Genomic DNA, 24,845 nt, shown 5'->3' with positions numbered 1-24,845 from the left:
ATAAGATGCTTGTAGATCACAGAAATGTTGTTCTGTAAAGTACTCATTTGCCTATAAAGAGATGCCTTGAGGGCTGACAGAAAATCAGTGACACTGGCAAATGTAAGAGTGTACAAAATACTGGAAGGTAAGATAGGCTTGTTCATACAATTTGCCCCAGTGCGTCCAGAATCAAGGTGTAGTGTGCAAAATTACGATGCTTTGTCTTCCTGTTTTTGAAAGGGAAGAGGAGACTTCTGTATTTCTCATGGGCATGAATAGGTGATAGGATACTTGCTTAGTAAGCCACCAGTCAGAAGCCAAAATTGTTGATGCTTTTTTGGCAGTTCTTTGTTTGGTGGTGTTTTGGTTTTGGTGGGGTTTTTTTTTTTTTTTTTAAAAACCTCTGGTTACTTTGAAATTATAGTTTTAATTGCTTGCCTAGAAATCTGGATTCTTCTTTCAGAAATGAAAATAGAAACACACTGCAATATAAGCTCAAAATAGCAGTAAAGCATAAGAAAGATTATCCCATAGATCTGTAAAAAAAAAAAATTATGATGCGTTTTGAAAAGTTGTACTCAAGTTCATTTTGAATTACGTGTCTCAGGATGGACAACTTGACCTTATTTCAGACACCATGGGTTTTGAAAAATTAAATAAACTCCTTCCTTATTTTCCTTTGTGCATAGGGATCAGCTTAAAATTAAAGATGACCTTAAAATTTCTGATTTTTTTAATGGCGACTGGAGTTAGACATACTAAAAATTACATGCAGTTATTTTTGCTCAAGTAACTTTCATCATGCCGTATTTCAGAGCTTCTTTCCACGAACTTTGATTTTCAGAACAGTGGATTGTTAAAATCAAAGGATAATAGAACCATAGAATGGTTTGGATTTGAAGGGGCCTTTAAAGATGATCTAGTCCACCCCCCTACCATGGGCAGGGACCTCTTCCGCTAGATCAGGTTGCTCAAAGCCCTGTCTAACCTGACCTTGAACATGGTCCAGAGATAGGGCATCCAGAACTTCTCTGGGTAGCCCAGACCAGTGTTTCACCACCCTCATAATAAAAAATTTCTTCCTTATATCTAATCTAAATCTACCCTCTTTTAGTTTAAAACCATTACCCCATGTCTTATCACTACAGGCCTTCGTAAAAAGCCTCGCTACATCTTTTGTATGAGCCCTCTTTAAGTATCAAAAGTCTCCCAAGCCTTGTCTTCTCCAGGCTGAACAAGCCCAACTCTCTCAGTCTGTCCTCATAGGAGAGGTCTTCTGGCCCTCTCATCATTTTTGTGGCCTTCTTCTGGACCCGCTCCAACAGGTCCATGTCTTTGCTGTGCTGAGGACCCCAGAGCTGGACGCAGTGCTCCAGGTGGGGTCTCACCAGAGCAGAGCAGAGGGGCAGAATCACCTCCCTCGACCTGCTGGCCACGCTGCTTTTGATGCAGCCCAGGATGCGGTTGGCTTTCTGGGCTGTGAGTGCACATTGCTGGCTCACGTCCAATTTTTCATCCACCAGTACCCCCAAGTCCTTCTCTGAAGTGCTGATACTTAATAAAGATGTGTAAAGATGCTTCCTAGGTTGTAAATCTGATATACTGAATTTCCTATAGCAAACAAATTTTCATTTGCAGTGGTGGAGCATCTCTAACAATATGATTACTTTGTTTACTTCAGTCTTTGTATTGCTGATCTAAGTTACTTTCTTGTCAACAAATTAGTCTATTGTTGGTTCTAAATAACTGAAATTGCAGCACAAAGTATGTAAGTACATTCTTCTAGTGAGAAACAAAACCTGTTCTGTGGTGACTCAGTGTGGAATTTTCTGCAGTAAAATCACTTACTTTCAATAAGTAAGCTTTAAAAACAAAAATCAAAATACCTTTTTCTCTGTAATGCTGGTGCCTAGCATTTTGATTCTTGTTTTAGCTGCTAGAAATTTTAAAAATCTTACTTCACTTTTCCTAGACCATGGATTGAAGCCACAGATTTGATAGCTTGGAGTTTGCTTTGCAGCTGCCTTACTGCTCTCAGAACTGTCTCTGAACCATGCAATGCAGTGTTTGAATTACATGTTTCTGTTTAAGGGTATGCCAACACAGAACACTTCTGTCAAAACTGCACATCGCACTATAGTTGCATTGTATTTCTAAATTTCCAGGCTTGAGTTAAAATTGTAGTGTTTGTTTTACAAAATAGCCTGATTTCTGCTGGCCATTAAAATTATAGCTTGGCCCTTGAGTTTAAATCCCCATAGAAGTGGGCTGGATTCTAGCTTGTTAATGCCAACATTCCTGACTTGGTTTCCTTCGGTAATACATGTTAAGGGACATTTGGAGGAGCCTCCTGTCTGGCCACTGAATCCCAGGACCCAGGGTCTCTGCCTGGGCTGAGGGATGTGGATGGACAGACACACATTGGACAGCAACACGGCTGGTTACACGAACTGGCACTGACAAGGCGCTGCCTTCAACAGCACCCACACAGGACTTATTTAACACAAGCACCGACAGCCACGCCCCCTCCTCCTTTATGGGCTGGCGGAGACAGAAGGTCACTGGTGCAGGCACGCACATGTCACTCTCCAGGTTCACAAGCATACACACATTTACGGATCCCCCAAGTACCAGCACAGCCCACTCAGCACTCCTGCCCTGATCCCAGGCCCCCTTACGTGACCCATGGGTCCCCTGTACTCGGCAGCTGGTCCAGCTTGGTGCTCACTAGCAAACACACACTTGTCCCACAGGCACCCCACACTCACAGGTTCCCCCAGATACCAGCACAGAACCTCCGCAAACCTGATACTTCTGCCTGGACCCAGAGCCTCCTACTCACCAGCTGGTACAGCTTGGAGTTTGCTGGTGAGCTACACATGCACACGCACTTCAGGGAAGGTACAGAAGCTCAGCCTCTGCCAGCAGCCAGCACCACATTGTTCCCACCCCAGTGGCTGGTGGCCAAGACTCCTCCCTGCCCCAGCTGCTGGCACTGAGACCCCGCTCACTTTAGTAGCTGACAGCACAGGCCTGGGGCACCCACACCCCTCGTCTGACTCCAGCTGCTGGCACTAAATCCATCACACTGGTCCCCCCAGTAGCTGGCACTTAGTCCTTGCAGCACTTGAAGCATCCATGCACATGGGATAGAGACTGGAATTATGCAGAGAGAGCGTGAGGTAAGAGAGGATTTAGTAAAAGGATAGGACAGATTGCAGCAATCAGGTGCCGGGCTCAGTTAGACCAATGTACTGACCAACATCAGCTTACATGCAAGCATGCCCTTTTACACCCTTTTCTGTCTGCCACCCCTCTTTGTTTATCCCTGAATCCTGTCCCATGCACATCCCCTCAGCAGCTGGCACAGTCCCACTGACCCGTCCTGCATCCTGCACCTTCTGGTTTGCATCCTTATCAGTTGCAAAGTCCCTGCCTGCAGTTTCTTGATAGCCCATCAATTATCGTGATTGACCAGGTTTGTTTCTGGTTGTTGTTTTCATTAACACTAATTGGTTAAGTTTCATGTCTAAGCCACTCCTCTCCTTTTCCTCATCATCACAATTTGGCAAGGTGCTTAGCCAGATAATCTTACTGAAAGATTTCTCACACTCCACATATCCTTACCAATTAGTGTGAATGACCAGGTGTGTTCCCATCACAACCTCCCTTACCACCTGTCAGTTGGGTTTGACTCCGTATGTTCTTGTTTGTAGCTCCTTTGACCAGATACACTCAAAGGAGCAGACACTCTCCTTCCACATACCCTTATGGTATGGCATGGCAACTGCAGGAACTTGCCTTCATGGAGAGGAAGCTATAACAGGAGTGTCCAGTTAACACAAGTATTGCATGTCTTGGTATGAACTCTAGAGTATTTTCCCTGAAATGAAGAAAAACTGTGGAATTAGTGCCTTATTGCTCACATGCAGTTATTTTGGCTGTGTCTGTGGGACAGAAGTTTTCATGTTTGCACTTGCTTCTTAGACTTTCATGACCTATGAAGTCCTGCGATGTGTAGTATGTATTAAGTAAAAAACCAGAAATAGTACTGGATAATTTTCATAGAGGTATGGACAAGGAAAGAGAATGTTTTAGGAATGCAAGTAGGCTATTACCACATTACAGTTGATAGAGATGACATGGGTTTTGATGGACTTTCAGGAAGTAAGACTGTACTAAGTACTAATAATTCTTGTATACTGAGACTGGATAATAGAACAGTCTTTCTGTGGGAGAAAGTTAGACAGCAATTGGTGTATAGACTGAAAGTGTTCAGGCAGGACCTAAATGCTTTCTAGGAGCAGAAGGAATTTTTATTGATTACAGAATGAATTCCCATCATGAGGACTGCAAAAATAGAAATGGCATTTTATATGGTAGTTTGGTGTTGTTTTCCAATGATGATGATAGGTAATATGAATAGTCTATTTCAATGCATAGCATATCACTGGAATTGTAGGAATTTGAAAGACTTGTTCAACTTCAGAATAGAAAAATATTCTGCATCTGTATTATACCGTGAATGGACAATAATGTAGGGGTAGCATTTGTGATGAAATGTGTATAGCCAGGAGAAGATGTTAGATAGGAAACTATAATATGTACTTCATGCATTGGGTTTTTAAGTGATAGTGACGACTTATGGAAAGTTAGCAAATGGAATCTCTTTAAAATACTGCACTCAAACATTAGATAGTTCTACTTGAAATATCTGAACAGTTTTTATTTCAAAATAAATAAATAATCTGCTCAGTCATATGGGCCAGTGGTGTGGAAAATCAATCTAAACCAAAAAGCTGTTCTTAATTACTGATGTGTATTCATTAAAATAGCCATGGACTTTGTCCTTTTTGCAGCATAAGTGTAACCTTATGGGGTTTGTTGGGTCTTTCTGGAAAAAGTTGGAAACCTTGAAGTCAAGTTTAAGGTTGGAGTGAAGTTTTGTTATGGATATTTAGACTCGTATCTGTGAAGAGGCATGGTAGAAGTGCTGCTGGTTTTATGAACAGCACCATTTGAATGGACTTGAATCTGGTAGAGTTAAACATGCTTTCTGTGTGATCCAGAAGTATATAAATATCCATATACTTGTGGTACGTATGTTGAGTACGTGTATTCTTTTGACCCACGCAATTATGATAATAGTAAATTTCCTGTGTTTCTGGGTAGATTGAAGGTTAGTCTTGGCTGAATTATTTAGTTTGAAATGAAATTGATTTTGTTCCATGTAATTGTTAATTGAAATAGAACTGATTTACCTTTTTTTCTTCCCTAGGTACGTGTTCTTCTTGGATCCATGCAACATTGATCTAGTACATCAGAGGATCAAGTCTATTGCTTTGTGTGTATCAGCTTGCCCAAGGAAAGAACTAAAAACTCTGGCTGATATTCAGAACTTTGCAGAAACTGATGGTATGCGAAAAGCATGTCTGGTTTTGTTCATGTACCAGATATTTTCATAGGATTAAAAAAAGACTTGTGCATTAGCTGAACTAAAAATGAAATATGTGTTAAGAAATATCAATAGAAATAATGTGATATTTTTATTAAGCTAAAACTTTACTAAATCTTACAGTATTAATACGCTGCTGTCACATTTTGGACAATTTTGAAAGCTCATTGTTAAAACAGGATTACAAAGTGTAGCAAGAATTTGAGGGAATTCTGGTCATAGGGTATGTTCTCAACTCCTACGGAAATGTTCTGACATTGCTGCTCAACAGTAATGCTGTTGAAATGTCCTCATCTATATTGGGTTAGTGAGACCAATGCTGCTATTGAACGGTATTTGCTGCACAGAGTGTAGCTGTGGATATGAAAGTATTCCTGCTTTCATTCAGTGCTACAGTGCAGCTCCTGTTTTGTTTTGGTTTTTTTCTTACACTTTTTGAAAGATGTAGAAAGGAAACTAACTGTATTAACAAATGAAATATTGTACCTCATCTTCCCTAAGAGCAGTACTTTTTCTCTGTAGTAATAATAATGATATTTCTAGCTCAGTTCGTATTTTAACACTGAATGGATTAACATGCATGAGAGGTAACCAACTTTTGGACCTTCCAAAAGAAAGTAAAGATAAAAAACTTAATTTGAGGAAATTTCAGGGTTTTTCAGCTACTCAAGTGGGAGCATTTTGTCCTAAACTTTCCTGCTTAATCTTTTAAAATGCTGTGGGAAGATTTCTTTGCAAGATACTTGGCTAATGATGAGTCAATCTGGGTGACCAAGTTCAAAGCAGTGAAACTTTTCATAGAAGGAAATGAAATCTTGATTTCTGTTCTGGTACAGGTTATGTGAGTACTTTGTGTTTGAAAGCAGAGTGAGTTGAAGCGGCCCTAGGACAGTTAGTGCCCTTGGGTCTCCCACTGCATTGTGCCTGCACACCTGGGTGTCTGAGAGCCTGAATCGGGGAGCTGAACTATCGTGGGGCATTACAGCATGCATGGAGCTGCACAAACAGCTGTGCCAGCACAGGGCAGCGGGGGTTCTGAGAACGGGAGCTTCCTCATGTGATCTGTGCGCTGTTGTCAAATAACAAGCCCACAGTGAAACTAGCCAGTATCTACAGTTTTACTCTTTACCCCTTACCTGAGCATGCTGTGTTTTTCTTAACTAATGCAGGCCAGTTACTTGCTGGTGTGAAGTCAAGGTCACTAGTAGTGGAGTTTCTTAAGTACCTCTTGAAATAATGAAGTGCAGCCATGCCTTGTTTTACCACAAACATTGTTTCTATGCTTGTAAGTCAAGTCTGTTATTAACTGTGCCTGAAATATGTTCAGTATGGATGGTTATAACCATCTTTTAAAATACACCAAAAACCACTCTTCCCAAAACATGCTATGCCTTGTCCTCATGATTTTCCATTCTAACTGTATCTCCCTTAGTGTTCTAGATTTTAAAACCTAAAGAGAAAAGATTATTTTTTTAAATTCATATCACAGCCAGTTGTTTCAGTTATAGAAGTTTGGTCAAAAGTATGAAACCTGGTGTTACAGCAGAACAGTATCATTAATGAGTTCAATTCCTAATTTTCATTATATGATATTGGGCTTATCAAAAACAGGTAGTAAACTAAACTGAGCTTTCCTTTTGTAGATGAACTCTGTGCAAGACTGGAATCACACAGTTCAGAGAAATATTGTCATCCTCATGGTTATGTTTCTGCTTAAATGTTCACCAACCCGTGCAGGTTCCAAAAAGTGATGGTTTGCAGCAAATGAACAGCTTAAGTATTGATCACCTTTAATGCTGCATGTATGTGTAGTAAAAGTTCAAGCATGATTCAGTCTTGCAATAGAGCAAGAACAGTGAACTAGTACCAAAACTATAGTACTCACTAAACAGAATTTTTCTGAGAGCCACTTTGTAGCTATGATAGTGGGTTTAAATTAATTAGTACTAGGATTATGTTTGGCAGTCTGTTTCAAGTGACCATAGACTCCACTGTAAAAAGGATAATAAGGAAAACTGAGGACTTTGAACACGACTGCACAGGGCTTAATTGCAGTTTCTATGTTTGTGATAATATCTAGTTAGAATTTAGAGTTCAGCTGTCAAGTTCTGAAAAAGAAGGAGGGCAAGACATATGTGTGTGGTTTCTTGTGATAATCAATGATGAATTTTCCCAGGCTTGCACCTTCTAACACTCAACAAGAAAACCCCCTTAATGTTTTAAATGTATGGGTAGAGAATGCAGTCAACTCTTAATTTTGCTCTGCTGAGCCTTTCTGAAAGCTTTAACCCTTCCTGCAACCTGAAAATAGCAATTGTGCTGGAGATAGGCTTTGTGTAGGTTGTTGCATGTGCATTTGAAGAGTTAGCCATTTTCATCTGGCTCACATGCCATCCCTGAAATCACTTTACTTGTCCATGCACCTTGGAATTCTTTCACGAATTACTGTTTAAGAACCTTTCCATCCCAAAGAAATCCTCTGTTATGCTTCAGCCCATCAAGAGGTGGTATGGTAAGTTCAAATAAAGTTTTTTTTATCTAAACATCTTTGTCAAAAAATGTATTATAGTAAAACACACTACAACATCCTTATATTGATTAATGATTTTATCAATACCTGGTATGATCTTCAAGCTAGCTTAGCATTTGTGATATCTTTCCCAACGTTGGACAGGCACTTGATTGCCCGTACACAACATGGCAGAACTGCCAAGCCCTAAGGTTCAGAGCAATTATGGCAGAGCTCTTACTTACTGTGCAGTACAGCTTGTATTTTTCTGTAAGCAAGATTATAAATAAGTATTTAGGGCAGGGAAAATGCTTGCTCAAGGCATGAAGATCATTTCATGACAAAGCAGCCTTTTGGTTTCCTGAATCAGTAATGATGCACTTGTTATTATAATTTGGGAAAAGGAGCTGATTTGGTGAATAACACTGCACCATTTCAGGACAGTAACTTCACTCCTACCCCCACCCCACTTGCTCTCCCACAGTCAGGTCCTGCATTTGCAGTACCTTCCCATCTAAGAAGAGGAGAAGTCTGTCCCTTACAAAACCTGGCTGATTTTAGGAAAAAAGAAGGTGTGCACCTTTAATCTGTTCAGAATAATTGACACTCAGAACACTGGGAACTAGTTGGGACCTTTTACAAGAGGAGGAAAAAGGGAAGGAAAAAGCTGGGCAGTTGACCACTCAGATCTTCAGCCTGTGCAGAGGTGCAAGTTGTAAAATAGGGAATCATAGAATCATAGAATCGTTTAGGTTGGAAAAGACCTTTAAGATCGTCCAGTGCAACCATTAACCTAACATTACCAAGTCCACACTAAACCAAATAAGGGTAGACTAGACTAAACCATGTCCCGAAGTGCCACATCTACCCGGTTTTTGAACGCTTCCAGGGATGGTGACTCCACCACCTCTCTGAGCAGCCTGTTCCAATGCTTGACTACCCTTTCCGTGAAGAAATTTTTCCTTGTTCTGGAGCAACTGCTGGAGGTGATGCAGAAAGGTGCAGTGTTGGCTGAGAACATGTTCTAATGCTGTTCTCACACAGCCATGCTGATACTTCAGTTTGTAGAGCCATGTATTGGACACAATTGAGAATGTTGTGTATTGTGAACTAGCTGCTGCTGGTCTCACCACGATTTTCTTACCCAGCAGAAGACCTCAGCAAGGAATACTTGGGATTCAATGCTTTAGTTGGTCTTGGCACTTAAAAAATGATGTATTTTGAGTAATGTGACTGAAAGCTGTTTTTTCCAGAAAGCTGATCAATGCTTCAAAACTTAATGTCCATGAAATATTGCAGTGCTGTTTTCAAGGACTTGCCAAAGCATACATATCCTTGAAGATATAATTCATATATGACTGTGCCAAATGAATAATGAAATGTCATTATTAAAAAGAAACTCTAAACAGCTGGCCATAATTTCTGTTGTGTTTAATTCAGTGATAACTATACTGGCTGGTCATTGTAGGAACTATTATTCCTATCTGTTGTGTAAATGACTGGATGCAGATTTAGGAACCTAAAATGAAATTTATATTTTACAACATGCTGGCAGGTGTCTCAGTTGTTGGAATTCTGTAGCTAGGCCAGGCTAGTTGAGATCCGGGTGGACTTGGAGCCAGGGGTAAAGCTACATTAAGTCTGCTCTGGAGATTGACCTGAAAGAAAGCAATAAAGGAAGTCCATCTGGCCAAGTCAGAACAGGTCACCTCTCTGAGCTATGGGAAGGAACCATAGGGAAAGCAAAAAGAATTTTTCTTTTGTCTGAAGATAATGACATCTTCATGTGTAGTAATCAAGTACGTCTTTGCAATTACTGTTGGTATTTGCCTTAGCAGTGAGATTGGTTAGATCGGTTAGCAGTTAGATCAGTTGCTGACAGCTTTTGACGTTTTTCTTCTGGCCCCGTTCCGCCCCCCCCCTCCCCCCCCAGTTTGCTTTTAGTCAAAGTGTGCTGGTTAAAACTTAATCCTTTGCTCGTGATTTTCCTGAAGGCTGTTGTACCATATTAGTTATAGGCATCTTATGGTTAAAGAGATTCTGCACCACTAGGTCTTCGGGAATCTGGGTATGTTAATTTTGGGTGTCATTTTTTGAATGGCTGGAATAAAAGTACACCATGACTGGTTTTGAGATATGGAGCCATCCACTGCTACTCTACCTTGTTTTCAGAACTGCCCATCAGGGTTGTCTTGTGTTGGAAATGGATCCTGTAGTCAGGATGAAATAATTTCCACAACAGAAAGTGGCTGCACGTGGAGTCCTCCAGTAATATTTATGTTGTGTTATTGATTACATTAATAAACCATTTGGAAAGGGGGAGAGGAACAGTAAGGTAATAAATCTTGCTGAGGCTACTGAATTATTCAGAATTATATGAAAAAAATCTGATATCAGTTGCAGTAGAATAAAATGTCAAATGGAAAGGAATGCCTGCAGAATGAAGGGGTGGGAAACAACCACTGTTATGCATTTAGCATTTTACTTTAAAATGGTTACTGCTACTTGGGAAAGAGATTGTGAAGCTGCTGAGGATAGCAAGAGCATTAGGTGGAGGCACAGCATTGTCCAAAAGTTTAAAGTTTATTAATTGTGAAGAGAAAAAATAGGGACTGTATTTTGTGTAAACTCACACTCTGTTGGCATCATAAAGGCTGTGTTCTGGTTCTTCCTTGACAAAGTGTTTTCTTAACTTTTTTTAGACTTATACACACGCACACACGTATATGTATATTCTCAGTATCTGTACACATACTGAAAAGGGAAGCAAGGATGATCGCAAGAAAAGACCTGCCTGGAAAAAACTATCAGGAAGAGTAACATCATTAAAAGCAGGAATAGCTTAGAGAAGGTTAAAAAAATACTATTCCTTGATCTCATAACCTGACTAATATGAAACTAGAGGTCAAAAATGAAATTACTAGGCATCAAAAAGCCAGATTTTTTCCCACACAAGTTATGATTAATTTACAAAACTTGGTGCCATGAGGATATTTTAGATACCAAAAGATAAACTGTTAGAATAATAGTGTTTGGATATTTAATAGGAGGTTAGTACTCAAGGATATCCTTGAGCTATAAGTGATGGAGAGCTAAAGATACAGTAGGGGAAACATCTGCTACTGGACTAGATGGATTTTTAATTTGATTCCAGAATAGCTGATTTTATTTAGCACTGGAAGAAATGTGAGTGGAGAAATGGGTAAATTAAAATTTGTTTTCAGCTTCCTGTACTGTTCATAAGAATGGGGAATAGAGAAGAGGATAGTCTGGGCTTTTTAATTACAACTCTAAATACATGTATATGAATTCTGACTCTAGGATTTTGGGTTTTTTACATACAGTTAGTTGTAATAGCAGCTGTCCTTGGCTATCTCAGTAGTTCTCTTTGTGGTCTCAATTCTGGAGACACGTAAAGTCTAAGTAGTAGGGTTTTGTGTTGAATTTTTCTTGGAATGTTCTTGCAGGCACTGGAGAATATTTGCTTTCACTTCAGTTCCACATTTATTTATAAAAACAAGCTGTAATTTCTGTAGCCCTCTGATGCTCACTGTTTTAAAGAAGTGATGGTATGTCTCTCTGCAAAAACTAGAAGTTTAGATATATACAATCCTTACTTTCCTTCCTTTAAAACACACACTGTGCTTCTGGAAGGCACCAGTGGATAGATCTAGAGAATGAAACTTGCTTTCTTCACTGAGAACAAATCTGTCATGTTAATCTGAGAAGTCCTGACTGCAAAGTGGTCCATCCTATGCCTTCTTGCTCATCTCAAGGCGTCACTATTTTTCTAGGCTCTATTAGGGCCCAGAAATTAGGTTTAGGTGTTAAGGTTCAACTCTATCCTTGTTTGGCTTTCTGCCTCTATTCCTGCACCATGTGCAAAAGGCATAGATGCAGTGTTTAGGTATGTTTATGCAGTCCTCTGATGCTTCCACATAAACTGCTACTTCAGCCTGTATTCAAATCAATGGCTAAGAAGTAGAGTTCTTGTTTTGTCACTCATTTCCAGCTTTGATGCTAATCTGTGCATGGCTAAATCCTACTTCATTCCTAAGTGAAGCATCAAATGTGAACTTGTCTGCTTCTGGAATGGAAAAACCCATAGACAAATACGAAATTTATACAAGCTGAAACTTTATGTATTCTTAGTGCTTGTGTTCTGAGTAGAATTACTTCCTATATTTGTAGGCAGGGTATAATTACAGTTGTCAGAACTATCAGACAAAGAATGAAGAAAGTCTGGTCAGCATCGGTGTATTTCCTTTCATGACGGCCTGAACCTTTTTCCACTTGGCAGGAGTTCGTGAAGAGGTGATCTTGTTACTACTCTGCATAGGCACACTTTTCCTGAGGTCATGCAACGTTGTTCTCTCTTACTGGCAGAAGTCAGTAATGGATAGTAACTTACCACCTTCTGTGGAAGCAGTGCTTGGCATCCTACCTCTTCTGTGGTTTTTGACTGTGGAATTTGGAGCAGAATTCACTACAGATACACAAGCTTAAGCTTCCACTTTCCTATGCCATGTTGATATTCCATAATATGGTAAGATAATATGCAGTTATTGGTAGTGTAGCAACTTTTCTCATTGCGTGAAGCTTTGGACTGGTAATGTGGTTCAGATTAGCAGTTCAGACCTGATAGAGTTCGACAGATGATTTGAGTCAAGCTCTGGAGTGAGGAAAGTAGGGAACTGTTTCATCCTTGTGAGAGTCTGGGAGCCTTGTCCTTCCTGAATACCAGTGAACTCCACCTCTGTCAATATCCAGCTGTCAATACCTCTTAGCTTGTATTGCATGGGTTGGTCAAGCATAATCACCTGTGAGTCATGTATTCACAATGTTAGCTATGTTTTAATTGGTGGCACTTGCTCATAAAACACCGAGAACCCAAGAGGAATTAGCACTGGGCTGAAAGTACAGAGGCCAATAGTTGTGATTTAAACAGTCTCACTCCTGCTAACATTTCTGCACATTTCTGTATCTGTGATTACCTGGAGTTTGATTCCTGTGTTAGAGGACTTATGTTACTGATGGACTAATAGATTGTTGCTTGAGAAGGAGAGAATGCTTAAAATGGAGTAAGATGTTGAGGTTTTTAACTATAATCTCTGCTTCATCATACGGTCTTTTAGAAGTCAGTTATGTCGCATACGTGCACAGTATGTGCATACTATCAGTGAGATTCAGAACAGTGAGACCATACATGGAAGATTGTCTAAATTCCCTTACCTCTCAGACTGCTTTGCCACATGCCTTTGAAAAGGGGTATGTGGAGCTGCCTGGAGCTGTGCCTAAGTTAAGCAAAACCTACTCCTGAAGTGACTGTTCCGCTGCTGGTGCTGAACCTGTCCAAGGTATCTCTATATAGTTTTGTATTTTTCTGCTTAAATCCTTGACTCTGAATATGAGTCCATGTTTTTAGATCTGGAAGTCCGTGTTTTAGTTCCTGCTAACACTGTTGAGAGATGGGTAGGTGCTGCTGCTGAGAAGCTCAGAACGGGATCCAGAGTCCCTGGTGTGCTTTCCACCACTATCATTTGGGCAGTATTAATGTCAGTGGTTTCCTCTGTGGGCTGGTCCTCTTAGCAGATGACTTGGGAAGTCTTAACCATTTCTCAAGCTGTAAACTTTTATATTGGTAATGACGCTGATGTATCAGAGGTTTTGTGTGTTTGTTTACAACATAGCAAATACAGGAAGGAAAGCTCTGGTCTCTAAAAGTAGTTCTACCTGACCACCTCGGGTTAATATGGAACCTCCCATTTACTGTACTGGTGTGGGAATCGGGGGGTTGTGTCTTTTTGTTCTGTGTGCTATGTCCTCTGAGCACACAAGACCTTTAATAATTTGCCTTCTCAGTTGGAAAGAATCTTTGAAATAAGAGTTGGTCCCCCATCTTTGTGCTGGCTTTCTACAGCATCTTTACATAATTTGTGCTAATTGTAGTTGTTTTTAAGAATGCCAGAGATAATGGCTGTTCAGCTCCTTACTAATCCAAGCCTAGCCAAAACGGAAAGAACGCTTTTAAAGGAAGTGGTGGCTTTTGCTCTTACAGCTAGGTTAAGGTTGAAAGGAAGGTTTGTCTTTTGAGATACTTTGCTCCAGTTGTGGCCCCAAAATATTCTAACGGCTGGAGCAACACTATTCATGGAAAAGAAACAATGGAACAGAAGCTGTGTTGTGTCTCCAGAATACCACTTGGTAGGTGAAAGCACCAAATACAGTGCTGTGGGACCAGTAAACACTGCGTGCTTACCAGTAGCCTGGCAACTGTTGCTCTGCATAGTTTAGAAGCATTTTTCGTTAAGGTTACAGCATCTTGGGATCTCAAATTCAATCCCTGTAGGACAGTTTGATGTTGTTCGCCTAATGATTTCTCCAGAAGAAATAGTGCACTGCTGTAGGAAGCGAAGGATGTATTACTTTAATGATTTTTTCGTTTGTTCTCTGAATGCTACCCATAATGTTTTTGAAACATTTACAAGTTATAATAATTTAGGAATAATAGTAGTGTCTTTGGTAAACTAATTATCTCAGCAAGGTAGATGATTCAAGTTCTTTTTCAAGCTTTTGCAGGCCTTGCAAGCTCAAACAGCAATTATAAGACTGGCTGTGCTAAGACAGTCTCTACTAACCCAGAATAACTGGTATGGTGTAGAAGGTTTGGCAAAGCAGTCCATTCCTCCTGTTCTCACCTTACAAAATTCAAACTTTAATTTAGTGATGCGCAGGGACTCTTTTGTTAAATCCCTTTAGGTTTGATGTAAAGTGATACATTACTCAAACACATGTTTGGGTTGTAGAACTCTCCCACACAGTATTAGAGAAGTCAGAAGGTTTTCAAAATACAAAGTAGTAAGTATTTATGGGAATAGTAAAAAAATTATTCTGCCTAATTATGTAGGACAAAAGGACAAATAAATCTCATGGGCATTATTTCAGCTGTTGGACTGGTAGTTTGTTTAGTTGCAGGGTGGTTAATGTCCCTTGTCTGACAAGCTCCATGAAAATATTTTCCTGCTTGGCTGTGAGTCTAAAGAAGCATACTACATGAGCTGGACAGCCGAAGGAAGGAGATCCAGAGGAGCCCCAAGAGCAGTTCCCAGGCAAGAGATGATAGTGGCAGCCAGTATCGTCCACTGCTCTATTGCATGAGAGGAGGGAACATGCTGCTGGGTTTCAGAGGGACCATGCAAGGTGCCTCCAGTTTCCTCCGCAGCCAGGGTTTTGTTGGGTTACCCTAGTCTGCAAGTCCTACTTGAATGGCTTGTGACCTGTGTTGCAGATCAGGATCTGGCGTTCTGTTTTGCTTGGCTTACATCTGTGATACGAACAGAAGGTCTTCAGATACACGTTTGTTCAAAGAACCTAGGTCCTCCTTCCTTGGCCATAGCAAATCCTGCCTTTCTTCCCTTCTGTCTGAACTGCTAGAAGTAACAAGGAAGCATGGGCATCCACAGATCAGCCATGTCCCTTAGACTTACTTAGGTATGGGGAGCTCTGTATAAGATACTTAAACTGTAGTTCAGCACTGGTAGTGTTGAACGGCAAAATTACCAAGCTGGCACCAAACATTCCGTATTATCAATGTGTGTACAGTTGTCTGTATACAGGCCCACCACTTCTTCCTACAGGACTTCTTATTCTAGTCATCTTTATAACTTAGTTTTTGGCCTACATTCAAAGCAAAATAAAATAAACATAAATATGTGCAATCTTCTTTTTCCTTCTGTTTTTATGATAAACATGTGACTCTCTACTGGTGCCTCTCTATCAAATTCTGGAGTTGTTTGTAAACACACTTGATCCAGAAGTTTTCATATCTACAAGAACAGATTAAAAAATTTTGCAGCAGTATAGAGCCTTTTGTCCAAAAATAATAATAATTACTTTTAGATACTACATTTACAATATGATGTAAGGAAGGTAGTTTTGTCTGATGTCTGTTTATCTGATGCCATGTTTTCCACATAAGCAAGTAGAGGCGTAAGGAGTCGTATAAACAGTATAATTGAAAATGGAGTTCAAATGTTTTACCTGATAGCTTCTCTTTGCAGGAAATCTAACTTTCTTCAATGGTGTATTTGGTGTTTCGGACCTGCCCCCAAAAAACTAATTTGTAGAAGTGGTATTTAAGTAGTGTTCCAGAGACTGCATGGTATAGCCTGCTCAGCTGCTCTGTCTTCTCTTTCAGTCTGTAAATAGAAGATGTCTCTTCATAGAGGTAGTAATGGGGCAATAGTGAACAAGATTTCTGCAAATAATACTCTACAGTTTCTACAAATAATATTTCTGTTTGGTGTCATGCAGGCCAAGATAAGGCTGTTTGTCAAAAGTCTTGGTTTAATTTGGGTAAAAGTGTGTATGTATTATCTAGATCCAGTTTGTAGAACTCTCTGCTACAAAGTATTTCTGGAGAGGAGACTTTGATAATGGAAAGAATTGGGTATATGATTTACAGGGATAATCAAGACGTCCTTAGTTTGTTATGTAGGAAAAAAGAACACTAAAGGTTTATGTGTCCAGAGCCCTTGCACTGGGGAGTAAGCAGTCTGTTAGCAAACAAGCTTAGGAGGAAACTCGTCTTTGGATAGGCAGCTTATACTGTTGGAGGCATTCTTGCCTCTTCCTCCATTTTCTGAGAGTCTGCTGCTCCAGTCTGATTTGGCAGTTGGTATATTCCTAGAAGCATTGGCTCAGATGTTCAGTATCTTGATTATAGACAAATGGGAAGAGATCTGTCTGGGTAATGTACTTCCATTAGGCAAGTGTCATGTACTAAGGGAAGCTTAAATTATATTTGAATTTGGTTGTAGGCAACTTAATCTTTATTGTGCTGTACCAATTTGTTTAGAGAGAGAGTTCAGCTTCGATAAAAGCTTTGGACATCTAATGCGGTCAGAGCTTGTGTTATTTTTCAGCCAACTTTCTAACCTCAGCAGTTTGGTTCCTTTGTTCCTCTCCCTGAAGTCTATAGACTTGTTGTATTTTGAAAACACAAAAAAACCCAACCCTGAAAAAACCACTTCAATGTTTTATTTCTGTAATGAATGTTGTCTTATGCAATATTCATGCACTAAAAATGATCAAGAAAAAGTGTGGTGGAGTAGCATGGGAGGGTGACTTCAAAGTGCATTATGTCCTTCTCTTTTACACTGTATTGTGAATTAGCCTTTCCAACTCAAATACACAAATGTTGGAACACCCAAAACTAGCTGAAGAGTGTCATTCTGTTACACTGAAGCCTGTGTTGGGCTTGATTTACTGTTCCATTACAGGAAGAGCTCTAGCATAACTCTGTGGTAATAACATGAGGAGCTGCAGAATCAGGACCTATATCAGTTTTAATACCGTTTGCAAAGAATAGGAATATTTGATTTTTATTTTTTTTTCCCCATCAATCTCTTTTTTCCTCTCAACAGAATCCAATCTGTGTAGCTATGAACTACAGCCATCAGAGTACACTACAGACCCAAGGGCCGCCAAGTTATGTCCTAAATATCCTGTTCCAGAGAGGTAATATTAATATCTTGTCTGATTGGGGGTAGAGGGAGCAGAGATTTGTTTTGTTCATGATAGTTCTTTAGAAAATATGCAGCACAAATCTGTTCTTTCTTACAGCTGTATGTTTTAGTGTATTATTGCCACATGTTTTTAAAAGACATTTTGAAAGCAACTCTTAAAGAAAAACCCAAACTATCCATGCATGTGTTACTGAGAGTATTGAGCTGGTATCTTCAAGTTCTCTTCTGTCTCGTGTAACTGACACTGTGCTGAGTATCAGCTGTTTTACTGCCTTTCACCCTATAGCCAGATGCCTGTCAGCAATGCAGATCAGAGACAATTTTGGGAGGAAAAAGGATATATTCACACACAGATCTCTGCAGTATTCACCTCTTAGACCTGACCTCAGCCAGTCAGATTTAGCTTCATTTTTTATTCTTTCAGTTCCCAAATGACCATTATAAGGATGGTCAAGTACCCAAAAGACATCTGTATTTTATAAACAGATCAATTTTAATTTTATTGTTTAAAATATTTTACTAGACTGCTTTTTGTGAAGTAGGAGAGGAGAGTTTGTAGCTCCAGAAACTCTGCTAGCTGTGCTGGCTGGAGCTGTGGAGATGAGCATTGCTGAGAAAAGAAGTGATGTGTTTGCTGTTGTGTGCACCCTTCTGTTAGTAATTCCACTCATTCAAGCAGAATCGTACTGTGTTTTCTCAAAGTTTAGCTTCTCAAACATATTCAGCAGTGGCTTGTAAGTGCAGTCTTGCCCTATGCATAGTTTTCTGTTATAGTTTTATTAAAAGTTATAATTGTGTCAGTTCTAAAAACTTTGCTTGTAAGTCTCTCTTGTCTGCATGGTAGCCTCTCCAGTGAATAATTTTTTTTATATTGTAGTGACAATAAGTAGCAGCTGGAATATTAACTTTTTTTTTTATTTTTCCCCACAGCAGATTAATATTCCATGCAGCTAACCAGCTGTTATAGCTGTAATACAAAAACAAATGAAAACTTCAGTGCCAGCTTGCATGCTGAAAAGGCTTGTCAGTCTTAATTTTTGCCAGAATTATATTGACTTTTCTCACTGTGTGTTCCCATGTCATTCAGTCTGAATGAATATAGCTTAATAAGAAAACAGGAAGATAGAACAGTGTGTCAGAGCCCTAATGATACTATGTAAATTTCTCACAAAAACTACCCCAAGAGTTATTTTTGAAAAGCTATTGTGTAGGTGGAGTATTTCCCCTTTTTTATTTGATATGAATAGAATGCTCAGTATGTTTGAATATTTTCTGAGATTGAAAAATCTGAACTTAATGCCCTAAAGCAAAAAAGGCCAATATTGTATCTGTAAACCATGCTGTTTTTCAGATTTTTATAGTCAAATTCTTTGAGTAAATTAGTGTAATTTGGATGGGAAATGGAATCCTGTGGCAACAAACAAATGAAAAACCAACACCCTGTAGGCTGAGGCATTCAGGGAAAACTTACCTAACACTCCTGTTTCCAGATCTGATCTGTCAGAGGTATGAACCCTGATCTGACTCCATTAGGTCCACAGGATGGAGATAGAGTATGCTTTGAGGACTGTCCCTTGATGTTTTCTGTTTGATGACCAGGCTTCTTCACGCCCTTCAGTTGAGGCTCCACCTCTCAGTGGACTCTGATCCTCCAACTTCAAGGCACAATGTCCAACTTCGACACAGCAGTGCAGTCTAGCAATGCAGCCAGCAATACATGTGTCTTCCAGAAACTGTGCCTAGCACATCTCAGCCTCAGTAGAGCATGACTTTGCTGTTTAGTTTTCAAGTAGAGGACCCTGGAGGAAAACCAGTCCAGCTTTTCCCTGCAGCATTTATCAAACAGTTGTGCCAAGCTGTGCCAAGGGGCTTCTCTGTAGAGGTCGTAAGGAGAAGGTAGCAGTGGCGCTCCAACAAGGCTCCACACACACATGTTGCTATATAAGCCCCAGTGCAGTACTGAGAGGAAAAAGCTCTCCTCTGAAATCTAGTACTTGAACAATCAGATGGGTCTCTTAACTTCATTTGAATATTGCTTTAAAAATACAGTTTTTAACATCATCATCTGCTGGCTTGAACTTTACTTGCTCTTGTTCATGATTAAGTATCATGTTGTTATCCTCAGAAACATGTAATTCCATTTTGGTATGTAATATAAGAGGCCATATAAAATAGCACAGGTCACTGAGAATAGATCTATTACTTTTTAATAAACGAGACACCTTACCTCGCCCACTCATTCAGCCAGAACCACTAATACAGCAGCAGATCTCAGAAGGTGGATTCTCAGGAGTCCTGTTTACTCAAGAAAGCTTGTAGGAACCACTAAACTATTTTTTTTTATTAATTAGAACAAAAATAGAAATTAATTATTGCACATGAAAATAGGTAAGTTAAAATGTGTAGTGAAATTGCTATAGTTTAAAGGATGTTAGATGGATAATACAAACTCTGGTATGCAAAAAGCATTTTTTCCTCTGTTGGGATGTATTTTGGAACAGTATTTTGATGCCATTAGCTTCCCTTTCAAAGTGGGTATTTTCATATATGGATGCAGGAATAACAGTCTTTTGCCTACTCCCAGCTCAGAATTTGTGCTTTGTTATTGATATTCACAACTTCTAAATGCTTTAGGCTTTCTGCAAAGTTGGAACAGTTAACAATTAAATAAACCTCTCAGATTACAGTATTTTCCAGTATTACTGCATATAATGAACTGCAGTACACTGCATATTCCAAAATAGGCTAAAAGGGTGAGATGATACATGGGCCACCTTTTGAATAGGGCAGCCATCATTATGGGTTTAGTTTGGTTTTTAACAACTGTGACTAATTCACAATTACTTTGCTGTACTTAACTGCTGTCTTCATCACTACCTAAAAGTAGACCATCAGTATGAGCATCTCCAAATGCATTTATGTACTCAGCACAGTAAGTTTAAAACCATATAATTTACAATTGTCAGTCACTTCAAACAAAAACCTAGGCTCTATTAATTACCTAGTTATGGCAGGTGATCATATTTTCTCCTGAATTCTGTACAGAATAATTACACATTAATGGCTTTCACTGTCTCATCTTTTTTCCCCAAAAAAACAATGTATAGAAAGGATGTGCCTAAGGCAGCTGTTCTACTCACTACATATTTAAAATGACAGAATTTTGGAAATGCTTGGGCTTAACAAATAGTTATTGAGTACAGAAGATTGCTGGTTTATAGGTCATTGCTGAAATAAGGAAACTGCAAAAGGTTATGTGCATTGCTGCTACAGTCCTCTGAAATTTTTTAAGGAAGATTGGGGAGGGTGAAGCAAATTTAGAAGTTAGAAGAAAAGATTGACTTTCTTTCATTGGATACAATTACAGGTAGGAGCATGTAATTCATGGAACATGTGTCTGAGGTGTAATTGGGAGGATTGATCAAATGGTGTAATAGGCCACTTTGAGATCTGACATAGTTTATGAGCAAGAAAGGCAGCTACTAAATGGGAAACATTTGGAAAATAAAATTACCCACTTTTAAAGTGAAGTTTTTTCTCTCTTCTGTCTTCCTCTGATGGACTTGGTAACAGGCAATAAACAACAGAGGCATCTTTGCACGTTTTGCAAAGAATGTAGTGCATAGTTTTAACAAAGTTAATGAAAGTAAACACTGTGATTGTAATCTTCAATATGACAGCAAGCTTAGTATGGGGAAAGACTAAGAATAAATACATTGGTTTTGCTCGGCAGCAGTTGTAAGTGCTGACGTGTTTTAGCATAACATGTAAGTCTGCAAGACGAGTGTTGTCATTCTGGGATTTCTTTTGCTGCAAATATGGGCCAGTATTCCATTCTAATACGAGTGAAAGGCATTGTTTCAGCTGCTGGTTCACTACCTGACACTTGAATGAGAGATGTTTAAGTGGAAATAGGAACATGTATTTCCTGAGCCTTGCCTTTTAAGGGTGGGAGGGTAATAATTTCCTATTGGACTGTGCACTCCAGCCTCACAGGGTTACTTGTAAGAACTGCATCACTTCCCATTATGATCATCCTCATTCCAGCAGCACTTGTGCATTCAACACATGGTTTCTGGTTATGATGTTATGAGGGTGGAGTGGTTGCATCTGTTCACCTTTCATTTGTGTGTTGATGTGGCATTTATATTAAGTAGGAGTAATTTTTTTTTCTGATTTTTTTTTTCTTGTGTCACCAGTGCACCTATTCCATTCTTCCATCGCTGTGCTCCTGTGAACATTTCCTGCTATGCCAAGTTTGCAGAGGCCCTGATCACCTTTGTCAGTGACAGTAGTGTCTTACACAGGCTGATTAGTGGAGTTATGACCAGCAAAGAGATTATAATGGGACTTTGCTTGTTATCACTAGGTAATTGTTTTTCTCATTACTAGCTATTTCTTAGTACTGCATTAGGAGATTGTTAACACCCTCTAACCACAATATGAGAAAAAAAAATGTATGATAGCAATGAGCCTTTAGAAAATGGTTCAGAATGCTTTTTTAAAATGTTATTTGACAGCTGGATAACTTATTCGGAAGCAATATACATATGCATTCCTGTTTTTCCTCCTCTTCCACTGATTATGAGATATAGAGGATGTGTGGCAGTTGGTTAGCCAACATTAGTTTTGGTATAGTTAACAGAGCATCCCCATTATCCTCATTTTTATTGTAATATTCACCTTTCCCTTTTCTAATATTCAACTTCTGCTAACCCAGTCCAAATAAACCCTTCCCTACTCAAAAGGACAAGTGAGAAGTGCACAATAGCATACTCTTCTAAAATGTAGGGGGTTTAGTTTGTTTCATTTAACATACTTGTGCAGGGATATGATAACTTTCAGAGGGAAAACAAGAAAGTTAGATGCCCATTTGTTGGATTGTATGATACTCCCTTCTTCCCCTTCCCCCAAAGTTAAAAACTTCAGGCGTTTGAAAATGTCAGCCTTGTCTGAAGAGCTGGAAATTCCCCGCAGTATAGAGGTGCTGAATTGTTTGTACAGTTGTGAGATGCCTCTGGCCTGTAGAGTGACATACTGCACTAGACTGGAGTGCTGTTTTAACAGATTGTTGTGAGTTAAGGTGGAATGCCTCTCACCCACATAAATTACCTTCCTAATGAGTTTATTTTATTCCTACCAAGTATAAAATCCAAAATCCTAAAATGGGAAGGTCCAGATACTATCCATATATGAGCAGTGTGTGGTTCAGAAAGAAACACTGCAAAGCTGTACCAGATTGTTGTGGTTTAACCCCAGTTGGCAACTAAGCACCACACAGCTGCTCGCTCACCCCCCCCCCCCCCCCCCACCCCTGGTGGGATGGGAGAGAGAATTGGAAAAAAAAGTAAAACCCGTGGGCTGAGATAAAGGCAGTTTAATAGGACAGCAGAGGAAGAGAAACTAATAATAACAATGATAAAAGATTATACAAAACAAGTGATGCACAATGCAGTTGCTCACCACCTGCTCACCAATACGAAGCCATTCCCCGAGCAGCGATCACTGCCCCCTGGCCAACTCCCCCCAGTTTATATACTGAGCACGATGTCCTATGGTATGGTCAGTTTGGATCAGCTGTGCAGGCTGTGCCCCCTCCCAGCTTCTTGTGCACCTGGCAGAGCATGGGAAGCAGAGAAGTCCTTGCCTCGTGTAAGCACTACTTAGCAACAACTAAAACATCAGTGTTTTATCAACATTATTCTCATACTAAATCCAAAACCCAGCACTATACCAGCTCCTAGGAAGAAAATTAACTATATCCTACCTGAAACCAGGACACAGATAAAGAATTGCTTTGTTTTCAGTCTGCCTTTGTTGTTTAAACAAAAAAGAAAAGAGGAGGATGCTAGATACCATTAAAAAAAACCCAAAACCCAAACCATGAAAGATCATTGAGTATCTTTTCAGCTATAACTGGAAAGCTGTTTATTCTTCTATCTTGACAGCTGCAGTATTTGATAATAATGGTAGAAAGACTGTTTCGTATCTGAAGGCTAGTGGCTGCTAGCAGTGCTACTGTTGGGTCAGAGTCAGAAGTTAGTACAGAGTTTTACAAACAGTTAATTTAAAAAATATTTTTCATACCTGCATAGTTAAACAGAATTTCTTTATTTTTAAACAATGGGTAGGATTGTGTGATTCAAAAAGCCAGGTTCCAGTGGTTTTCATGTAGTTGCTGTACACAAATAAGTATATGCAAAAATATGTGCGTGCACTTAACACACACCACTCACTAAATCTTAGTTGGCTGAGATTGTAGAGGGCTTTTTAACATGCAGTTCCTGAATGGCAGTGGAACTATATGAGCAAAGCTTGTAACAGACCTAATTTTGAATATTGAAGTAGTAATTTTTTTACTTCTTATTGGCATGACATTTTTTGGAATACACAGGTGTCACATTATCTGCACTTGTTAACGACAAGTGTATTTGAGTGCAAATTCTGCTCTGGTCCTCAGGAGGTGTGCTCATGTTACCAGACTCAGAGTACTATCATGTCTTGCTGTCTGTTTTGTCATTGTCTAAATACATCTGTCTGTATGTACGCATTATGTCTTGTATTTAATGTACCATGTAACTGTATTTATGCTCTTTTTTGTTTTAATCAACAGTATCAAAGCAGAAGGTGTAGAGGTGCCTAATTTCCTTAACTATCTGTGCAGTGAGTTTGTAAGCCTCAGAAAACGGATTTGTCTAAAAATTCTGTTAGCAGGCAGTTATCTTAGTGCAGTGGGAGAATTAGGAAGGGTATTTCGACTTGAAATAATTGCTCTACTTACTTTATTTGTCTTCTTTTGCAGTGTTGTCCATGATTTTGATGGTTATAATCAGGTACATTTCAAGAGTACTTGTCTGGATTTTAACAATTCTTGTCATTCTGGGATCACTTGGTAAGTCTTGTTTGTCTCCCTATTTCTGAGTGCCCACTTGTAATCTTTGTGCTCCATGTCCTCAGGCCAGCTACATCCTGCACAGATCTTGGACCATGCATTTCGCTTCAGCTTTCCTTTGAGTCCCTTGCAAGACAAATGTCAAAAATGCCAACTTTGTAATTGCAGTTCTCTCCCAGAGAGTATGTTGCTCCTTAAAGATTTGCTGCACTCCCTGCTTATCTGGGAAGCTTCCTGTCAGCCTGTCTCACTAGAACCCACATAGGCAATACAGGATAGTCCTCACAGCGCTTGTAGCACAGCCCTAAACATTGCCTGCTTCTTAACCTGTCTTCCAAACATGAGCAAGACTGCTAGTCTGGGTGTGTATGATGGCATACCTACCCACTGGGCATATTCACGTGTGCAGGAATCAAAGGACAACTATTGTTTATGCAGCCTTAGGGGGCCCTTACAATGTAAACGGGTGCATACAACCCT

At 39.6% G+C, this 24,845-nt stretch overlaps 1 protein-coding gene across 1 annotated transcript in view; it reads left to right on the top strand.

Moving 5' to 3' along the window:
• The window catches only part of SLC44A1 (solute carrier family 44 member 1), a 48,273-nt gene that overhangs the window by 8,409 nt on the left and 15,019 nt on the right, over positions 1-24,845 (top strand). Inside the window, exons 5-8 of the mRNA XM_009485247.2 lie at positions 5,261-5,397; positions 17,372-17,465; positions 21,673-21,842; positions 24,276-24,365. Of these exons, the coding sequence (XP_009483522.2) occupies positions 5,261-5,397; positions 17,372-17,465; positions 21,673-21,842; positions 24,276-24,365 (491 nt within the window). The remainder of the gene's footprint in view (positions 1-5,260; positions 5,398-17,371; positions 17,466-21,672; positions 21,843-24,275; positions 24,366-24,845) is intronic.

This window comes from Pelecanus crispus, chromosome Z (genome assembly GCF_030463565.1).
Source record: "Pelecanus crispus isolate bPelCri1 chromosome Z, bPelCri1.pri, whole genome shotgun sequence".
NCBI classification, from domain to species: Eukaryota; Metazoa; Chordata; class Aves; order Pelecaniformes; family Pelecanidae; genus Pelecanus; species Pelecanus crispus.
This window is presented reverse-complemented; position numbering and strand designations above follow the sequence as displayed.